The 18,711-nt window shown below is 41.0% G+C and overlaps 1 protein-coding gene across 1 annotated transcript; it reads left to right on the top strand.

Moving 5' to 3' along the window:
- The first annotated feature begins 812 nt into the window (after positions 1-812).
- LOC141512355 (uncharacterized) lies at positions 813-12,119 on the top strand. Its single transcript, XM_074221226.1, has 2 exons — positions 813-1,506; positions 8,384-12,119. The coding sequence occupies exons 1-2, from the start codon at positions 1,419-1,421 to the stop codon at positions 9,526-9,528; spliced, it is 1,233 nt and encodes a 410-aa protein (XP_074077327.1). The 5' UTR covers positions 813-1,418; the 3' UTR covers positions 9,529-12,119.
- Positions 12,120-18,711: the final 6,592 nt, after the last annotated feature.

Raw genomic sequence — 18,711 nt, 5'->3', positions numbered from 1 at the left:
TCTCCCAAGATGCACTGACCTTACAGAGGAGCTGGCAACGTCCTTCTTATGAATTAACTCCAGCCCCCACATCAATGTCAGATAATACTCAGCTCTCAATATAACAATAGTTATCTCCCTCAGTTGGCAAAAACAGTTTTATATCATTCAGCTTAGTCCCAATTCTGATTAATATGCCATGTTTCTATAAAGTTAATAGTATATTTCAGTCGTTTAGGAAAGATACTAGTGTATCCTTTTCTATAATCTTTATTCAGAGATCATTAGATATATTTTATCCCCAGAGTGCATATTTCTTGATTGTTTTTCAAAAGTTCTTCAAACAATTTCCTTACCATAACATTTATGCCAATTCTGAGGAGGGAGCAGATACTTTCTCTTTCTCCTCCCAAGATATTCACATTTCTCTGATATATAAGCTATCTGGTTCCATAGTGAGTAGAAATTCACCTTAAGACATTGCTCAATATTATTCCAATTGAAAATAGCAAATGTATTTTTCAGTATTCCACTGGGCTTTTCAAGACTGGTACCAAGTGTGGCCTCTGACTCTGATAAACGGTGTGCCCTTTGGGTAAACCTCTTCTCTCTGATTCAGGTTTTTTCTATAATTGATGAGCTTTGTATTGGATCAATTATGAATCTTGTATGTTTTATGATTTTTAATGCTTTAGGAGTTGGTAACCTTCAAGGATGTGGCTGTGGACTTCACTCCAGGGGAGTGGGGCCTGTTGAATGATGCCCAGAAACAGCTGCACAAGGATGTCATGGAGGAGAACACTCAGAACTTCCTCTTCCTGGGTAAACACCACTTCCCCTGGGAGCTGAATGTGCCATCACAAGGAATGTCTTCATTATCTCCCTAGTGTGTAGAATTTGGGGCCCTTACCAAAATCCTCCAAATAGAGTTTCAGGGTATGAAAGGGGAGGGAATAAGTATTTATATTCACCTACTATTGGCCTGGTCCAGTGACTAATGGCTTTCTTGATGGAGTCATCTCATAAGATCCTCACATTTCTCCATTGGATAATTTAGAGCTCAGAGGCAAACAGAAATGAAGTGATTTGTCCAGGGGCTCACACCTAGTAAGTTTCTGAAGCCAGATTTGAACTCAAGTCTTCCAGGTTCCAGGTCCAGTGCTCCCTCCTCTGCACTCTCAGTCTCCTCTAATTTCTAGCAAATGAAAACTATCAATTGTGGCTGCTCCTGTACAATGGAGACAAAATTGGATATTTCTGACTCGAAATTGATGACACATATTCTGTTACCCCTCACCCCACTTCTCATAACCCCCAAAGATCCTAGCAAAAACCTCCCTGGACACTCTCTTTGAGTCTTCCTTGGCACCACCTTGTGGTCCTTGCTTATTTTCCCCCTTCCCTAATGAGGATTAAATGACAACTTTCTCTCCATCCTCATGCCTAATTTATTCCCTATGCCAGGACTTCCAGTTCCCAGAGATTTGTTCCCCTACTTGGAGCAAGAGGCCTTGAGGACCTGTCCAGGTGAGTGAGGACACACCTGGAGGGTGTGGGCTGGATCCCAGGAGGCTTCTGGATGTGGCAACAAAGAAGTTGTAGATTTGGGCAGGAAGACCTGACTTTTTATTCCTTTGCAGATGCTTTTTAGCAGTGAGATCTTGGGCAAGTCACTGAACCTCTGAGCTTCAGCTTCCTCATTTGGCAAACACAACAAGCATTGGATTCCTGGGACAGCTCCCTTGTAATTTCAGGGATGCCATTAGACTTTATTGGCCCTTTGGGCATGGAGGACTGAGGTGTCTAATATGAGCTCTTTCTAAGGACCTCCTTAACCCAACAAGCATTTATTAAGTGCCTACCATGTACAAGGCCTTTGCTAAGCACCAGGGAAATAAGGAGACACAGGAGACATTCCCTGCTCTCAAGGAGCTTACGGGTGTCGGTAAAGATAATTCTGTAAAATCTGCTTTATCCAGGACAAGCCAGAGGCAGGCAAGAGAAGGAAGGTTAAGGCCTTGCAAGAGTCTAATGGAAGGAAGTGGAATTTGAACTTCTATTTCAGAAGAGTCACAGAAAAGAGGCCCCTTTTCTAGTGGATTCCAGTTTATGTGGAGGGAAAGCCAGGTGAAAGAAGACAAGATAGGGAGAAGAAGAACAGAAGATGAAGGACTTGAAGAGCCCAGTAGAGGATTTTTGCTTTGGCTAGGGAGCCATTGGAGATGTTTGAGGAGAGTGACGTGGTCAGACAAGAGCTTTAGGAAGATGAATTTGATAGCTGGTGGGAAGATTGAGAGACTTGAGGAAGTGAAGCCAACCAGCCAGTGCTTGAAATATCTCAGGTGTGGGATTGATCCCGGGACCAAGAAAGGAATAATGTTGGGAATGAACGGGATGTGTTTGAAAGGTGGTGTTACACAGGTGGAATCAAAAGGATCTTGTAACAGATGGAATGGAGGAGGGGGAAAGAGGATGAGAGATGAGGAGGAGAGGACGACACCTAAATTTGAGCCTGGATGATTGAGAGGTTATGTCCTTGACAGTAATAGTAAAGGAATAAGTCGGGAACATAGGAGCAAAGATAACATGTTTAGTTTTGGACACACAATGAGGAGTACCATGTGAAAAGAGTGTCTTCAAAACCTAGAGACAAGGGAAGAGGTTGTCAATGAAATGTGGATAATTGTTGGATCAGTGGCTGCAAAAAAGTCAAGGAGAATTGAGAATTGAGGAAGGCCAATGGTTTTAGTGACTAAGTTGTTCATTGGTAACTGTGGAAATAGCGATGTCAGCTGAATAATATTACCTGGAACCAAACTGCAGAGACCTTTGAAGACATTAAGAGGAACAGAAATGGTATCACTAATTGTGAATAGCCATTGCTAGCTTTTAAGTCAAGAAAAGGTTGGAAGATGAAGGAGAACATGGGGATGAAGGGAGCCAGTTTATTTTTTCCATTTACATACCATCATATTTTGGTAAAGTTTTGAGTTTACCATTTTTCTCCCTCCCACCCTTCTGGCCTTACTCCCCCTACCGGAGTAGTCCATTTTAGGTCATAAATGCATAATTATGTTAAAAGTATTTAATGTTGTGAAAGAAGAATCAGAATTAAAAGGGGGAAAAATGAGAGGGAAAAATCCATGAAATAAATTTTAAAAATTGAAAATAGTAAGCTTTGTTTTGAATTTGTGGAAGATGATTTCCATCACAAATCATTTAGAATTGTACTTGATTATTGTAATCCTGAGGCAAGCAAGTCCATCCTAATCCAAGATCACCTAGTGTGAACCAGTAAATTATAAATTAGTTGATGGGATGTTATTCGTGGAACTAGGGATGGCACCAGTAGACAGAGAGATTCAAAATGAGTGGGCAAACTGAGGATGACTGGGGAGGGCAGATTCTGGGGAAGAGAAGGTAGGATGAAATGGGATCATTTATGTATGTACATGGGTTTACATTGGCTAGTAGAAGGGTCTCTACTCATGTGAGACCAGATCAAAGGAAGAAAAGGAGTGTTCTGATATATGTAATCTGAGAATAAAAAAATTGCTCTAGATATTTGTCCCACATTTCCATGTAATATGACGTTGTGTTCTGATCAGGGCATCTAGGGGGAGCAAGCAATATTGATAGATGGAGGAGGCATGAAAAGAATTGGAAAAGCTCAGAGTGAGATAGAGAGTCACTGGGGGAGTTGTCCTAAGATTGCCTTGCCACAGTGATGATCTAGCTAAGAGTATGTGACCTAAAAGTGGAACAACCAGGCAGTCTAAAGTTGAAATATTCCCTGTTTCCATTCATTAATACATAAATGGGAATGCAGGGCATTACCTTCCTTGGCAATAATCTATCATGCATCATCAGCCTACATCCTTTTCCTGATTCTCTGGCCTGATCATTACCCCTTTGTTGAGCCTCTTTGGCCAGATTCATGGAAGTGACAGCCCCACTAAGGTTGGGAGATGACAGAGAGAGACTTCCAGGGAATCCCATAGTAGGACCACAAGCCTAGAGATGATTGTCATCTCCAGTGTTTGGTCTGATCAAATGTCATCAGGATGAGAAGTGTTCCAAGTAATTATTTACAAGCTAGAAGAGAAAGAAACGCGACTAAGGCAAGCTTGGCCACTGGACAACTAGGAGAATCGATAGTATTGGGGTTAGTGGAAAGCCCAGAAGATCATGGATCACCAGGAACACAGATTCAAGGAGAGAGGAGGTTGATAGTCTTTGAAGGAGAGAATCTCCAGGTGCCATGATGACAGTGATAAGACTTCAGACCTTTATGATGCCAGCTGTGGGTTTGACCAAGAGCCTGACCCATATGTCATCTGAAGCTTGCATCAACCCAGGGGAATTGGAGCTGTCAATGCCCTCATTTGATGGATCACCTGAAGCCAGGAAGTTCTGTTCTGGTCCCAGGGTCAAAGAGCTAGCAAGTGTCTGAAGCTGGATTTAAACTCAAGTTGACCTGACTCCTGGCTTGTTCCTCTATCCACTGGACCATCCAGCTGTCTCATATTGGAAAATACCTTTCTTTCCTAGATGATTCTTTAAGGAGGAGAGATTAGAAAGATAAAGCGACTCTAAAGATAGTGTTACAATAAATCATGTGGGACTGGAATTGAAAGAAGACAAGGTTTGAAGAGTGGGGGGCATTATGCTGTTTTACTTATAGATGACTAGTTTTGATCCCATCTCTTTCTCCCACCTACCTACTTTTTACTTCTAAGGATGAAGATGGGTCAGAGAGGAGATATAATAAGATGTGATGATGATGATGGGGAAAAAAAGAAATGAATTGCCATAAATAAGCAGGAATGGGTTATATTCCCCAATAGAAATGAGGATGAGAACACAAACTTTTAGAAAGGAGAATCCCAGGGGCGGCTAGGTGGTGCAATGGATAGAGTATTGGCCTTGGAGTCAGGAGTACCTGAGTTCAAATCCGGTCTCAGACACTTAATAATTGCCTAGCCGTGTGGCCTTGGGCAAGCCACTTAACCCTATTGCCTTAGAAAAATCTAAAAGAAAAAAGAAAGGAGAATACCGCAGTTTCTTGTTAATAAGAAACACACAGGATTGAAAAGGAAGGGATGCATCATGTTCTATAACACATGTTGCAATTATGCTCTTACGTGATATCCCCCTGTCCTTTGATTCAGTTATGAATAAGGAGACATCTAAAGAGATCAAAGAAAGAACAAAAAGTCACCTTGGTCCAAAAAATTATTATGGATACTGTTTATTGTTGTTACAAGTAAGAAAATAGAAATAAAGGTGATGCCCATATATTGGCAAATGACTGAGGAAGTGATGATCCAAGAAGATAATGGGAACTTACTATTTCAGTAGAAATGATGAAAGGCTCAGTTTTAGAAAAACCTGATTAATGCAATGAACAGCCATGACAGCAGAGCAGAGCAGGGTCTTCCCAAAATCTCTTGTTCTTAGAATTGCTTTTCACAACTCTTGGGATCCACATTAGCAATTAGACAATGCCATTCCTCCATTTTCGAGACTGTGAATCTGACCTATGCATGCGCTCTACCAGCCACCAGCTGTACTCGGCTTTCTAACCAGAATACAAGGACATGATCCCCTACCTAGGTATGAAGGGGAAAGCAAAGGAGAATTCTGCAAGTCCAGGGGAGGGATTTCACCTTCTTAGTTCCCTTCCCTGTCCAAAACAAGAATCACTAATTAGAATGACAAAAGATTAACAATGACTTAAAGTACTGTTTATAATTGACTAATAGTAGGGTAATTATTTTTAATTGGCCACAAGTAGTATAATTATTGATAAATGAACTTGAGGGTCAACTGCGTGTTTTGCTTTGAGTTTTTTTAAACTTTTGATATAGAAAATAATCTTTTAAAGAGAAAATCCTTTTAATTTTTAATTATTTAATTAATTTTGCCCTTCAGCAATGCCTACATTCTGACAGAAACAATTGAAGGACTGGCCTAGGGAACCATCCAGTTCTTTTAAAAATTAACCTCAAAATAGAAGAGCAAAATGAGTTGAAGATGAGTAATGAGAAAAATATAATTGCTGTTGCCTATGTATGTCTATGATAATTCTTGATTTTTTTCAAGATAGCTTATAATGTGCCCTGCTAAGGATCATGGATCTGGGTCAGGGAGCCTGTCAACTGTCCTGGAGGAACAAATCCATTTGTACCATCTTGATGTGGTGAAGATATTACTGATGATATGTGATTACAAAGTAACTGGTAAAGGAGCAAAGTGCTCTGTTGCATAGACAGAAAGAAAATGAGGGTCTGGGCATGACTGAGACCATGGGCATGAGATGGGCTAGGAAAAGAATCTAACACGCTTCAGGTGAAGGCAAAAGAAATCTAGCATTTTCACTCATGATGGGGTCTCCTACAGAAAGCAAAAAACATGTTGAATAGATAGATAATATGATAGATAAAAATATGATAGATAAAATGAAAGATAAAAAAGATAAAATATTTGCAATCTATAACAATTGACACAATACCTAGAGATCTGAATAAGTTACTTCTTAATTTTATTTTTCATTAAAATTTTGTTTTTTTCCAATTGCATGCAAGGGTGGTTTTCAACAATCATCCATTTGCAAGTTTGAGTACCACATTTTTCTGCCACCCTCCCTTCCTTACTCCTTCCCCATGGTCATAACCCATCTCATGCCCATGGTCTCAGTCATGCCCAGACCCTCATTTTCTTTCTGTCTTTGCAACAGAACACTTTGCTCCTTTACCAATTACTTTGCAATCACATGTCATCAGCAATCTCATCACCGCATCAAGATGGTAAAAGTTGTACATGTACAGCTCCCTATTAGTTATGTTGTGAAAGAGGAATTAGAAATGGGGGGAGGGGCAGCCAGATGGCACAGTAGTAGATAGAGTTCTGGCCCTGGAGTTAGGAATCCCTGAGTTCAAATCCGGCCTCAGACACTTAATAATTACCTAGCTGTGTGACCTTGGGTGAGTCACTTTTAACCCCATTGCCTTGCAAAAACCTAAAAAAAAAAGAAAAGAAAAGAAAAGAAAAAAAATGGGGGGTGGTGAACTCTGATAAAGAAAGGGAAACAGTAGTCTAATCCAAATAGATTTCAAGATGGATATCACATTAAAAATTCTTTCAGGACAATGGAAATGAGTAAATCTTTGTTCCATTTGGCTTGAAATTTATATCGAATGACTATGCAATAGTGCATCAAAACTGGTCCATACAGAGGACTAGGATGATCACCCAAACAGAACAAAATAAAATTGTCATCAGCAAAAAATGCATTTGAAGAAAGGATTGAAAGTACAATGGAGAACATCTGTCCAGTATGGTAGGCAAAGCGCACTCAATCACCAGGTTTGAATTCTAATCTTTGGTGCTACCATTTGGATCTAATCCCTCAGTCATTTAGAGCTCATGGCCAGAGTTGTAACGTGCAATGACAAGGCTGGCTCTGCATTTTCTCAGGTTTGTCGTGAGGATCCATTGCAATTATGTGTGGGACTTGTTCATTAAATTGTCCTTTAGTTATAAACTAATAACATTTTTTTAAAGAAAGATTTTATTTACTTTGAGTTGTACAATTTTCCCCCTGATCTCATTGCTTCCATGGTATACATTGATCTAAGTTGAATGTGAGGAGAGAGAAATCATATCCTTAAGGAAGAAACAAAGTATAAGAGAGAGCAAAATTACATAATAAGACAATGTGTTTTTTTTTTTTTAATTAAAGGTAAGAGTCTTTGGACTTTGAACTCCACAATTCTTTCTCTGGATACAGATGGTATTCTCCATTGTAGACAGCCCCAAATTGTCCCTGATTGTTGCACTGATGGAATCGAGGGTGGATCATCGCCTCCATGTTGCTGTTAGGGTGTACAGTGTTCTTCTGGTTCCGCTCATCTCACTCAGCATCAGTTCATGCAAATCCCTCAGGCTTCCATGAATTCCTGTCCCTCCTGGTTTCTAGTAGAACAATAGTATTCCATGACATATTTATATCACAGTTTGCTAAGCCATTCCCCAATTGAAGGACATTGACTTGATTTCCAATTCTTTGCCACCACAAACAGGGCTGCTAGGAATATTTTTGTACAAGTGATGTTTTTACCCTTTTTCATCATCTCTTCAGGTTATAGATCCAGTAGTGGAATTGCTAGATCAAAGGGTATACACATTTTTGTTGCCCTTTGGGCACAATTCCAAACTGCTTTCCAGAAAGGTTCCAACCATGTATTATAAACTAATGACATTTTTAAATGATTGATTCTGCCCATTTAAGTTTGAAGACTGTTCTTTTTGACTGGGGAAATTGAATGTCAGTTAGTTTACTTTCTACCAACAGAAGGAGGAGGATATATTTATACTAATGTGTGTGTATTTGTTTCATCAGATGCAGAGATCAGGTTTGATGAAGAGATGAGTGCAAATATGAATATGACCTCTTCGAATGACTCTTCTCATAATGAAGAGAGGATTCATCTTGGCAAAGACCAGAGAACCTACATGGTTGAGAAAGGATATGAAAATGCTCAACATAGAAAAACGTTTAGAAACCAATCTAATGTTGCTAAACCTAAAAGAATGGACACTGGCACGAAATCTTATGAGTGTGAGCAATGCAGTAAATCTTTTAAGACAAAATCTTACCTTATTGTGCATAAGAGAATTCACACTGGAGAGAAACCTTATGAATGCAAACAGTGTGGAGAGGCTTTCATTCTCAGGCAGTATCTTGTTGAACATAAGAGAATTCACACTGGAGAGAGACCTTATGAATGTGAGCAATGTGGTAAAGCTTTTAAGGCAAATTCCCAACTTACTGTGCATCAGAGAATCCACACTGGAGAGAGACCTTACGAGTGTGAGGAATGTGGTAAAACTTTTAAGACAAGTTCTCAACTTGCTGTACATCAGAGAATCCACACTGGAGAGAAACCTTATAAATGCAATCAGTGTGAAAAGACTTTCAGACAAAGTAGCCAGCTATCTGAACATCAGAGAATCCACACTGGTGAAAAAGAATATGAATACACTCAACATGGGAAAACATTCAGAAAATGTTCTAGCATTTCTAGACCTAAAAGAATTCACACTAGAGAGAAACATTATGTGTGTGAGCAATGTGGCAAAGCTTTCTGGGACACCATGTCCCTTAATGTACATCAGAGAATCCACACTGGAGAGAAACCTTTTGAATGCAATGAATGTGGTAAAACTTTTAATGTGTATTCTTCCCTTATCACACACCAGAGAATTCACACTGGAGAAAAACCATATGAGTGTAATCAATGTGGAAAGGCTTTCAGAGACAACTCCACTTTGATTAAACATCAGAGAATCCACACTGGAGAGAAACCTTATGAATGTAATCAATGTGGAAAAGCTTTCAGTGAACAGTCTTATCTGAATAAACATCAGAGAATCCACACTGGAGAGAAACCTTATGAATGTAATCAGTGTGGAAAGACTTTCACATTCAACTCTGGTCTTGCTCAACATCAGAGAATGCACAGTGGAAAGAAACCCTGTGTGTGATCATTGTGGCAAGGATTCACACAGAGCTCCAGCCTTGATAAACATCTGAGAAGCCACACTAGGGAGAAATCTTATGAAAGACATCAATGTGGTAGAGCTTTTCAGAGGAAACATCTCAGGGGAGAGAATTTCTGAATGTGATCACTGTGGAAAGCCTTATAGAAACAAAGCAAGTCTTGCTTGACATCAGAGAATCCACACTGGATAACAACATTATTAGTATCATGAGAGTAATTAAACTTTTAGTGTCTATTCTTCCATTACTAAACATCAGGAAAACTAAAGTAGAGGAAAAATCTCATTAATATCCTCAATATGAAATATCCTCCAGGCTTAAGACATCCCTTATTTCCCAAAGCAGAATACACATAAGCTAGAGCTCACATCCCCATAATGAATGTGAACAGTCATTCAAATGGAGTACAGAGCTTTTTAGGCAAAATTCATCTTGGGAATAAATGCTATGCAGACACAATTGGGAAGGTCTTCAGCCCAACATTATCTCTTCCTTTACATCAGAAAAATGCATAGTAGGAGACTTAGGAATATACATTCCCTGAAAGGTGGAGATAACTGGATACAATAACTCTCATGGCAAGTTAATACAATAAGATGCCGGGATAGTGCCATCACTTTGCATTTATTCAAACTGATTCTGAAAGTGTAGATAAAATGGATTGGGTACAAGGTTTAATATTGGAAATCTGATTTCCAATCCAGCCAGATCCTCTTTTGCTGTATGGGTGGGGTCTCTGTCTCTATTTACTTAACTCTGAAATGAGGAGGTTGGACTCAATCTCCTCTATGGTTCCTTCCCACTCTAATCCAAAGTCTAGTCATGGGGTAGCTAGGTGGCACAGTGGATAGAGCACCAGCCCTGGAGTCAGGAGCCCCTGAGTTCAAATCCAGCCTCACACATTTAATAATTACCTAGCTGTGTGGCCTTGGGCAAGTCACTTAATCCTATTTGCCTTGCAAAAACCTAAAAAAAAAATAGTCATATTTTTATGGATTTGGAGATACCAGTGATCCAGATTGAGGCCCAAATGAATCAGCAACTGAATGGTCTAAATCCAAATATCACTGAATCTGATTATCTGCTTTTTGATCATCCTGATTCATTTGGAAGTTTTCCTTATCCCAGACTTCAAAGAGATTGCCCAAGGGAATCTCCTTTGGTACACTGTTCTTCTTGCTCTAGGTCCCACTATAAAAAAAATAAAATGAAGTTTGAAGACTTATAAAAAGTCAAAATAAATATACAGTTGTGAGATAGTTGTTAGCAGCTGTGTGAAGTCTCAGGTACCAGCCTCTGAATTTTATAATGTAGCTCCACTGTTTGGAGAACTTAGGAAATCTTTCCTGATTCACCTTTCCTTTAAATGGTTGAGAGAGAGAGGTGACCATCAAGAACCTCTCAGGTTTTTTGCCTGTTTCAGGAACCCCCTGGGGGACCATGGGACTCAAATAAAAAGCCTGTGCTCCTGTTCTGGGCTTCATTTTCAGAATCAAAGCAAAGGTGGAGGGATGCCTGGCAGGAGTCTCTTCTCACTGTTCTTGTTGCCAGCTCCTATCATCAGACCTGAAAGTCACTGAATGACTGAAGAGAAGCCCATGGGTTCCTTGAAAATGTCGATGCTGGGGATAGTGAACCTCCTGGGAGGATGCGATTCCCCCACCAACCCTTGCTTGTCTGTATTTCTCTAGTAACCTGACTAGAGAACTCTTCAAAGGTATTTTACTAGGCTCTCAATTCTACCATGAAAGAAAATCTTTGAGATGAAAAACACTGAGACTCCCAGGCTATTAATTCCTCCACTTTCAGAAAAAGCAGATTGAGAGAGTCACTGCAATAGCCATCTTTCTGATTGAATGTAAAGGACTGGCCCAACTTTTGAGCTTTGGACAATGCCAAAAATAGTGCCCTCTCCACTTATGCCTCTGTTTTAGGGGTCTTCCTCAATGACTAAGAGTCCAAATGTGAAGATTCCTTCAAGAGGTCATCGGCCAATCCCCTTTGGTGGGATCTTTGAGGGATGAATTTCCTACCATGGATGATCCAAGAAATAGGTCCAGTTTCAGGTCTTGCCAATTATTATGAAAAATACATATTGCAACTCTGAAGTCTGACTCTCATTATTTGACTGGAACAGCTCTTTCCAAAACTGTTTCAACTAAAATTGTCCCACTTCGAATAAAATACACTGAGGCAGAGTTCTGAGCCAGTGACATTTGATGAAGTGGATCTCAGATCTTCCTCACAATTTGAAATCCCCTGTCCTTCCAGGGTCCTACTTTTATAAGGATAATCTGAAACCTGGAACAATGTCATTGTTTGACCCTGCTATGTGGCCCCAGGCAGGCCACCCAGCCCCATTTGCCCTGTACCCCCCAAAATAATAATAATAATAAAATGTGCTTCAGTCTGTGTTCCAGCACCACCAACTCTGTGGTGGGTACATTGTCGGGCGGGGCTCTTCCCTCTACAGACCCTCGGGGACTGCCGAAGAAAGACAACTCACAGGCAATCAGGGGGCAAGTCCAATTTATTTCTGCATATTTAAGCTTATATACTATATTCTATATGTGAAAGCAGGGTATGGGAGGATCTCCTGAAGCCTATATCAGATTGGCCTGAGCCTCTTGCATTGCCATTGTCGACTGTCTTTATGCGGAAATTTGTCAAGCGAGGGATGAGTGAAATAGGGAAGTAGATGGGTAGATATGGGGGCGCCTCCCAGTTTCCTTGTGGCCGAGGATTTGAGGTGACCAAGGTTTGCCTTGGCCTATATCCCGGAGTTTGCTCTATGGGACTTCATCTCATGTCCTGCAAGGCCAGTAGGTATGCTGTGGGGCGGCCTCCTACAAGCAATTCTTTAGGTTAATTAAAAATACAATAAAACATGGTGAAATCAATTGGTTAGTGAAAATAAATTCAAATTATTTAAATAAGGCTATAGTAAGGGAAAGAGTCATTGAAGAGAATTAAATATGAATGTATTTTTAAAAAAGGGATAAAGGAATGAATAAAATGTATGTACACCCAATAAAGGGTGTCACCAATTTTTGAACAGTAAAGAGGATGTCATTTGACATCATTTGTAAACTGGCATCTTTTAATGCCGTTATTTTGAACCAGCTATTCACCATTTATGAAATTGTGGTGAAGAAGTGGAAACAGCAATAAAAACTTAAACAGGTCTCTTGGGGCTGGGTGACTAAAAAAGGGAAGTCATTCCTTCCCAGAACTACTATCAGTAATTATCCATTTGTAGATCAAAAGGAGAATTGGTGTGGCACATGGGGGATAAGAGATTTAATTACGCAAGAACAGGTTACTCCAGACATCATCTCAGCAGCTAGGACATCCACTTATCCAGCTTGTGCAATTTTTAATCAGTTTGCCGTTCAAGTCACATCCACTGATGACAAGCTGCTAGGTTTCACCCATATTTCAACACTTTCAGGAAAACATTATTATGGTGTCTAAATCAGTCTTTAAAATCGTACCCAGGGGGGTGACTAGGTGGTGCAGTGGATAGAGCACCGGCCCTGGAGTCAGGAGTACCTGAGTTCAAATGTGGCCTCAGACACTTAATAATTACCTAGCCGTGTGGCCTTGGGCAAGCCACTTAACCCCGTTTGCCTTGCAAGCAAAACAAAACCTAAAAAAAAAAGAGATGTGACTCAATTTTCAAAATTGGAATCATAATTGTACGCCTAGAACAGAAGTATCTTCAATTCTGGTTTAAAAAACATTAGAATATTTCATGTTATCAAAATGGGAAAAGCAAATTTATTCGGGTTTATTACTATCTCCTGAAGGTTGACATGTCTTGAAATTTTATAAATACAATTTGAGATCTACTTGGTGAACCCTGATAATTCTGGCAAAGGGATCAAGTAAGCTGCTATCGAGAAGGTCTCTGGCCCCACAGTGGGCGACTTGCAGACTATCATTCTGGACTCCTTTCACCTTCCTCCCCTCTTCTTCCTCTCTGATCCAGAGACACTGACCTCCTGGTTGACCCTTCATGAAGACCCTCCATCTCCTGACTCAGTGACTTTCCAATTGACCTCTAATAACTCATCCCATTGGAACAAAGACTCACATTTGTGGAGGTTTTGGCACAACTGAGTGGAATGTCTGATAATCGGCTTCCCCAGCCCCATCCTAATTTGGAAGCCTTTCTCTTTTCTTTGATTGGACAAGTCAGGTGGCTTTTCAGATCCTGCAGGATTCCATTTAAGGGTTGGTTTGCTAGCTATTTGCTTCTCCCCCTCACCCACCAAGCATATCTCATTAATCAGCAAGATTAAAGAAATATTAATAAATCTGCATGTTAACCTAGTCCTGTTTTTCTCTTTTGAGGTTAACATTTGTCCCTTATTAGGACAAACTCTGTTAACCATAATTAATTTTCACAGACAAAAACAAAATAACATTCATCCTTAGTTCATCTATGAGGTTTTATTCTCTGAGATCTTATCAAAAGCCTATAGATGAATATCATCATTAAAGATATCAACCAAGAGCTTAATGAGGGAAAAGCATTGATAGAAATCTTACAAAGAATTGTAAAATTCTGGTGGCCAACTAAGCACATTACAAATTAGTACATAAAGGTTTCATTGATTACTTTAGGATTCTCTAACCCATCCCTAGGATCTGCGCTATGTCAGAATCAACAAGGATCCAAATAGCGGCAGGACCAATGTCTCCTCCTTTGACTTGATAGTTTATATTGTGATAGATATGATACAGATATATAAAACATTGGGATTTCTCACTTTCCAAAATGTCAAAAGTATAAGAATTTATTCAGTCTTTTATAGAAATAATCTGTGCAGTTTCCCGCCTTCTCGGGATGGTCTTTACTCTGATTGTTGGCCCAACTGTGAAAGCCCAAAGTTGCAGATGCAATTATTGGGTGGCCAGGCTGCTTCTCACACACAGAACTTGCCTTCAGATTTCTAACTGGAGAAATAAAGTCCTCGAGGAGGTCTGAGGTTAACATTCAGACTTAGACATCCCAGGTAGAAGCTGAGAAACCAATTTTTGATCGGAAATATACAATTAAAGAAGAGACGCCTTAGACGGGGTTAAGACAGATTTAATCTATTTTATTTTTTAGGCTAAAACCCAGAGGACCCCTCCTCAAGAGCAGCTGATAGATTGTCTTCCTGATCAGACTGGAAGCTCGTTGAGTGCAGGGACTGCTTTTTCCTGTCTTGACATCTCCAGTATCTTCCCATAGAGCTCTGAGGTAAAAGGACATGAACAGCCCCAGGAGGCCAAATCCATTCTGCTGATAACACTGCCAAGGACAAGAACTGGGGAGGCCTGCAGGGCTCTGCTCAATGTCTCATCTCGCCCCCCCCCCCATCCAGACAAGACTCATAGGAATGGAGGAGAGCTTGGCCATGGCTGGGGGGGGGGGGGGAGAAGCTGGTTGTGTGTTGGGGTCCTAAACAGAACAAAGATGGGGCATCTACTGTTAAGCATAATTTTCTTAGGCTAAAAATGAAATAACAAAAGTTCATTTCATAATGATACTTTATGCTCTAGGTTCTTACCAAAACTTATGGGTGGGTGGTGTCATTCCAAATCCCAACACTGATGTAAAACTTGGGGGGGGGGTATTTTATACAAAAAATGACAAAGAATCATAAAATGAGTTAGGCAACCAATGAGATTTCATATAGATGACATCGTTGTACAGTTTGATCTCAGAAACCATTATATTTGCTTCAAATACTTAGTTTTTTTTAGTTTTTGCTAGGCAATGGGGTTAAGTGATTTGCCCAAGGCCACACAGCTAGGTAATTATTAAGTGTCTGAGGGCAGATTTGAACTCAGGTACTCCTGATTCCAGAGCTGGGGCTCTATCCACTGCATCCCCTAGCCGCCACCTTCAAATACTTATTGATAAGAATTCCATTTGGGCTGGGGAGAAATGTTTTCCAATAACCATAGGTTTGCTCTTCCTCATCCGAGATGTCTCCTGTCTTGTGATTTGTTGCTCCAGGCAAAGGAATTTATTGGTGCTGTTACAACGGGGACCAGGTTGAATGGACACAGATCAAGTCGCCATTCAGGTGGAAGACGCAGGCCTCGACATGGCAGATTGACATTTTTTTCACACAGAGACAACATTCAGCTTTATAACTTTAAGTTGGAGGCTCAGGAACCAAGTTGGATCAGAAATATTAGGATTAAAGACATTGCAGTTTGTCACTACAGAATAGAGATGAAGGAATGAAGTGGGCTGGGGTTTTTTGGCCATATCTCTTATAATGAGGATAACAGGCCTCTCCCTCCCATGTTTTCTGCCCTCCGTCCCTCCCCCTTAGACACACACACACACACACACACACACACACACACACACACACACACCATCTAGACGGCAGACTGCCAGCTTGATCCAGAAGGAGGGAAGGCTGGGGATGGGGAGACTGGGAGACAAAATCCAATCTGAGATTCAGCCCCCAGGCAGGGGACCTAAGGGTTCTGAAGACAGAGGGGGCAGGGCAGTAGTAACCTGGGGTAGGGGAGCAGAGGGAGGTTCTGGGAGTCCTTGGCAGGGTTGGAGCCTTGGCGGCTCAGATCCTGAACCTAGGAAAGTAGGGTAACTGTGTCCTGAATCTACCTAGCAGCTGGGGTAGGCTCCTGGGACCCTCTGGTAGAAGTGAGACTTGGAATCCTTAAAGGGAGACTGCAGAAGAGGAACCAGGGTCTGAGGTCTGATGGGTGACTAAGTTTAATAAGTTTCTAAAACCTTATGTTTCTGATCCAAAACTGGTATCTCCACCTCTCATTAAGGCTTATAAATCTGAATGTAAACCTCTGTCCTCCTCAAGATCTGTGTCTCCCCAGTATTAATCCAAAGACTGGCTCTCTCTGTGAAAATTGGCCTGGTCCCCCTCTAATTGCATCTGCAAAAGTCTGGCCTTTCCCAGGTGTGTCAGTAATCAGAGTAGAGCTCATCCTGGGAAGGCAGAAAGCTGGTCTGCTTGTCTCTAAGAGGCTGAAGAAATCCTAATACTTGGCATCCTACCTGACAGCAAAGGAAAGGTCATCAGAAGAGCCAGACAGAGCCATTGCTAAGTGGACCTTTGTCAGTTTTGACCTAGAATAGATTTTATGGATGGATTAGAAAATCAAAGTAATCAATGACACCCTCTTTTTGAACTGATGTTTAATCTGATTGGTTGGCCACCAAAATTTGATGATCGTTTGTGAGATTTCTATAAATTTTGTTTCCTCCCAAAGCTCTGAGTTGGTATCTTTAGTACCAATCACCCATGGCTTTGGTAAGATCCTAGAGACTAAAACTTCATAGAGAAAACTAATTTTTTGTTATTTCCTTTTTTAGCCAAAAGAAAATTTTAATGAATACAACATTAAAATATCCAGTCAGAAAGAAGCCAATAGTCCTGCTGCTAACTGCTTCTTTGTCAGTTCTGGCATAGAATGGACCTCTTGGATGGGGAAGAGGATCATTGAGTCATCAATGGCACCTCTCTGTACTCATGTGTAACCTGATTGGTTGGCTACCAGAAGTTTATGACTTTTTCTGTCATTTCTATAAATACTCCAATCATGAATCTCTTGGTAGGCCTCTTTAATGATTCTTCCACCTATAGGTTTTATGGTATATCTTTTTTTCTTATTTAAGGCAATGGGGTTAAGTGACTTGCCCAAGGCAATTATTGTCTGAGACAGGATTTGAACTCAGTTCCAGTGCTCTCCACCGCCCCTCACAATGATCTTTTAAAAACTTTTGAGTTTCAGGTGGTTTTCAGATAAAGAAATCAAAGTTCACTATAGTTCTATTATTAATTTAATTCTTAGATTAAAAATAAAGCAAAAGAAAATCATATGAAGTTGAATTTTCCAAGATATTCCCCAAAACCTTGAAGTGGAAGATATCATTAAAGATGTCAGCCAAAGGGGCAGCTAGGTGGCGCAGTGGATAGAGCACCAGCCCTGGAGTCTAGAGGACTTGAGTTCAAATCCAGCCTCAGACACTTAGTAATTACATAGCTGTGTGACCTTGGGCAAGTCATTTAACCCCACTTCCTTGCAAAAACAAAACAAACAAATAAAAAAAGAAGTCAGTCAAGAGCTTAATGAGAGAAAGTATTTCTAGAAATCAAACAGTCATCCACGTTTGGTGGTCAAATCTAACCTGGCCAACCAGATTACACATTGGTTCATAAGGGGGTCATTGATTATTTTATGATTCTCTAACACATCTATAAGATCAGAACTGAGGGGAAACCACTGCTGGCTTCTGTTCTGTGATAACATCCCCACCTTCTCAGGATGATTTTTATCTCTGAATAGGCTGCTCTGAAAAGAGTATATTCAGATTAGGAGAAACCCAAGGGTAGAGTTACAGTTACATATGGTGAATAGAATCCCAATTTCCCCAAAAACTTTGTTGCAAGGACCTTGGCCCCTTCTTTCTATTGGGGGTGCTGCCCAAGTTTTTCCTGGCAGTCTTTCTGCTCAGGGTTTAGATGGGGTGACTCCCTAGAGCAGGGTGAAGGGATGGGGGAGGAGGAGGAGCTTTCCGAGATGTCCAGTGTGGTGAAATAAGTGTCCTGGGGTGGAGTTTGTAGGACTGGGAAAGGTCTAGGGCAGAAGGGAAGAGGGAGGTATTCCAGGAGATGGAGAGCAGGGCTTGGAGAGGAAAGGCAGGTTGATCCTGAGCTCTTGGCCCTGAGTGTGATTGGTGGCAGTAGGCCTCCGGTTGGGCCGGGGGGCCATTCTGGGGAGAAGGATGCCCCTCTCTGTGTGGGCTCCCAGAAGGGGTAATTTTAGGCAGTGAAATCATTTCATTCTGACTTCCCTGGAGCTAGGATCTCTCTGTCCTCTGGAAGCCAGCTTTGGGGGTGCAGGTGCCAGGTAGGTCTGAGCCAGGGCTTCAAGACAACCTGCACTGATCCTCCCTTCCAGGCCTCGTTGGTAAGCTCCCCCAACTCTTTTCCAGACTCCAGTCACTTTCTCAAATGCCCAGAGTCATGCCTCGCCCTTCAGATTTATCTTTTAGTTCCCTCTTCCCAATATTCAGACCTTACCCAAAGGGACCTAGGAGTCCTACTTTCCATCCTCCCATCAGGGACCCAGGTATCCTGTCTTCCTGCTCCCAGTTCCTTCTTAGTGATTCCATT

Source organism: Macrotis lagotis, chromosome 1 (genome assembly GCF_037893015.1).
Source record: "Macrotis lagotis isolate mMagLag1 chromosome 1, bilby.v1.9.chrom.fasta, whole genome shotgun sequence".
NCBI classification, from domain to species: domain Eukaryota; kingdom Metazoa; phylum Chordata; class Mammalia; order Peramelemorphia; family Peramelidae; genus Macrotis; species Macrotis lagotis.
The sequence above is the reverse complement of the archived record's forward strand: the minus strand, read 5'-3'. Positions and strand labels throughout refer to the sequence as shown.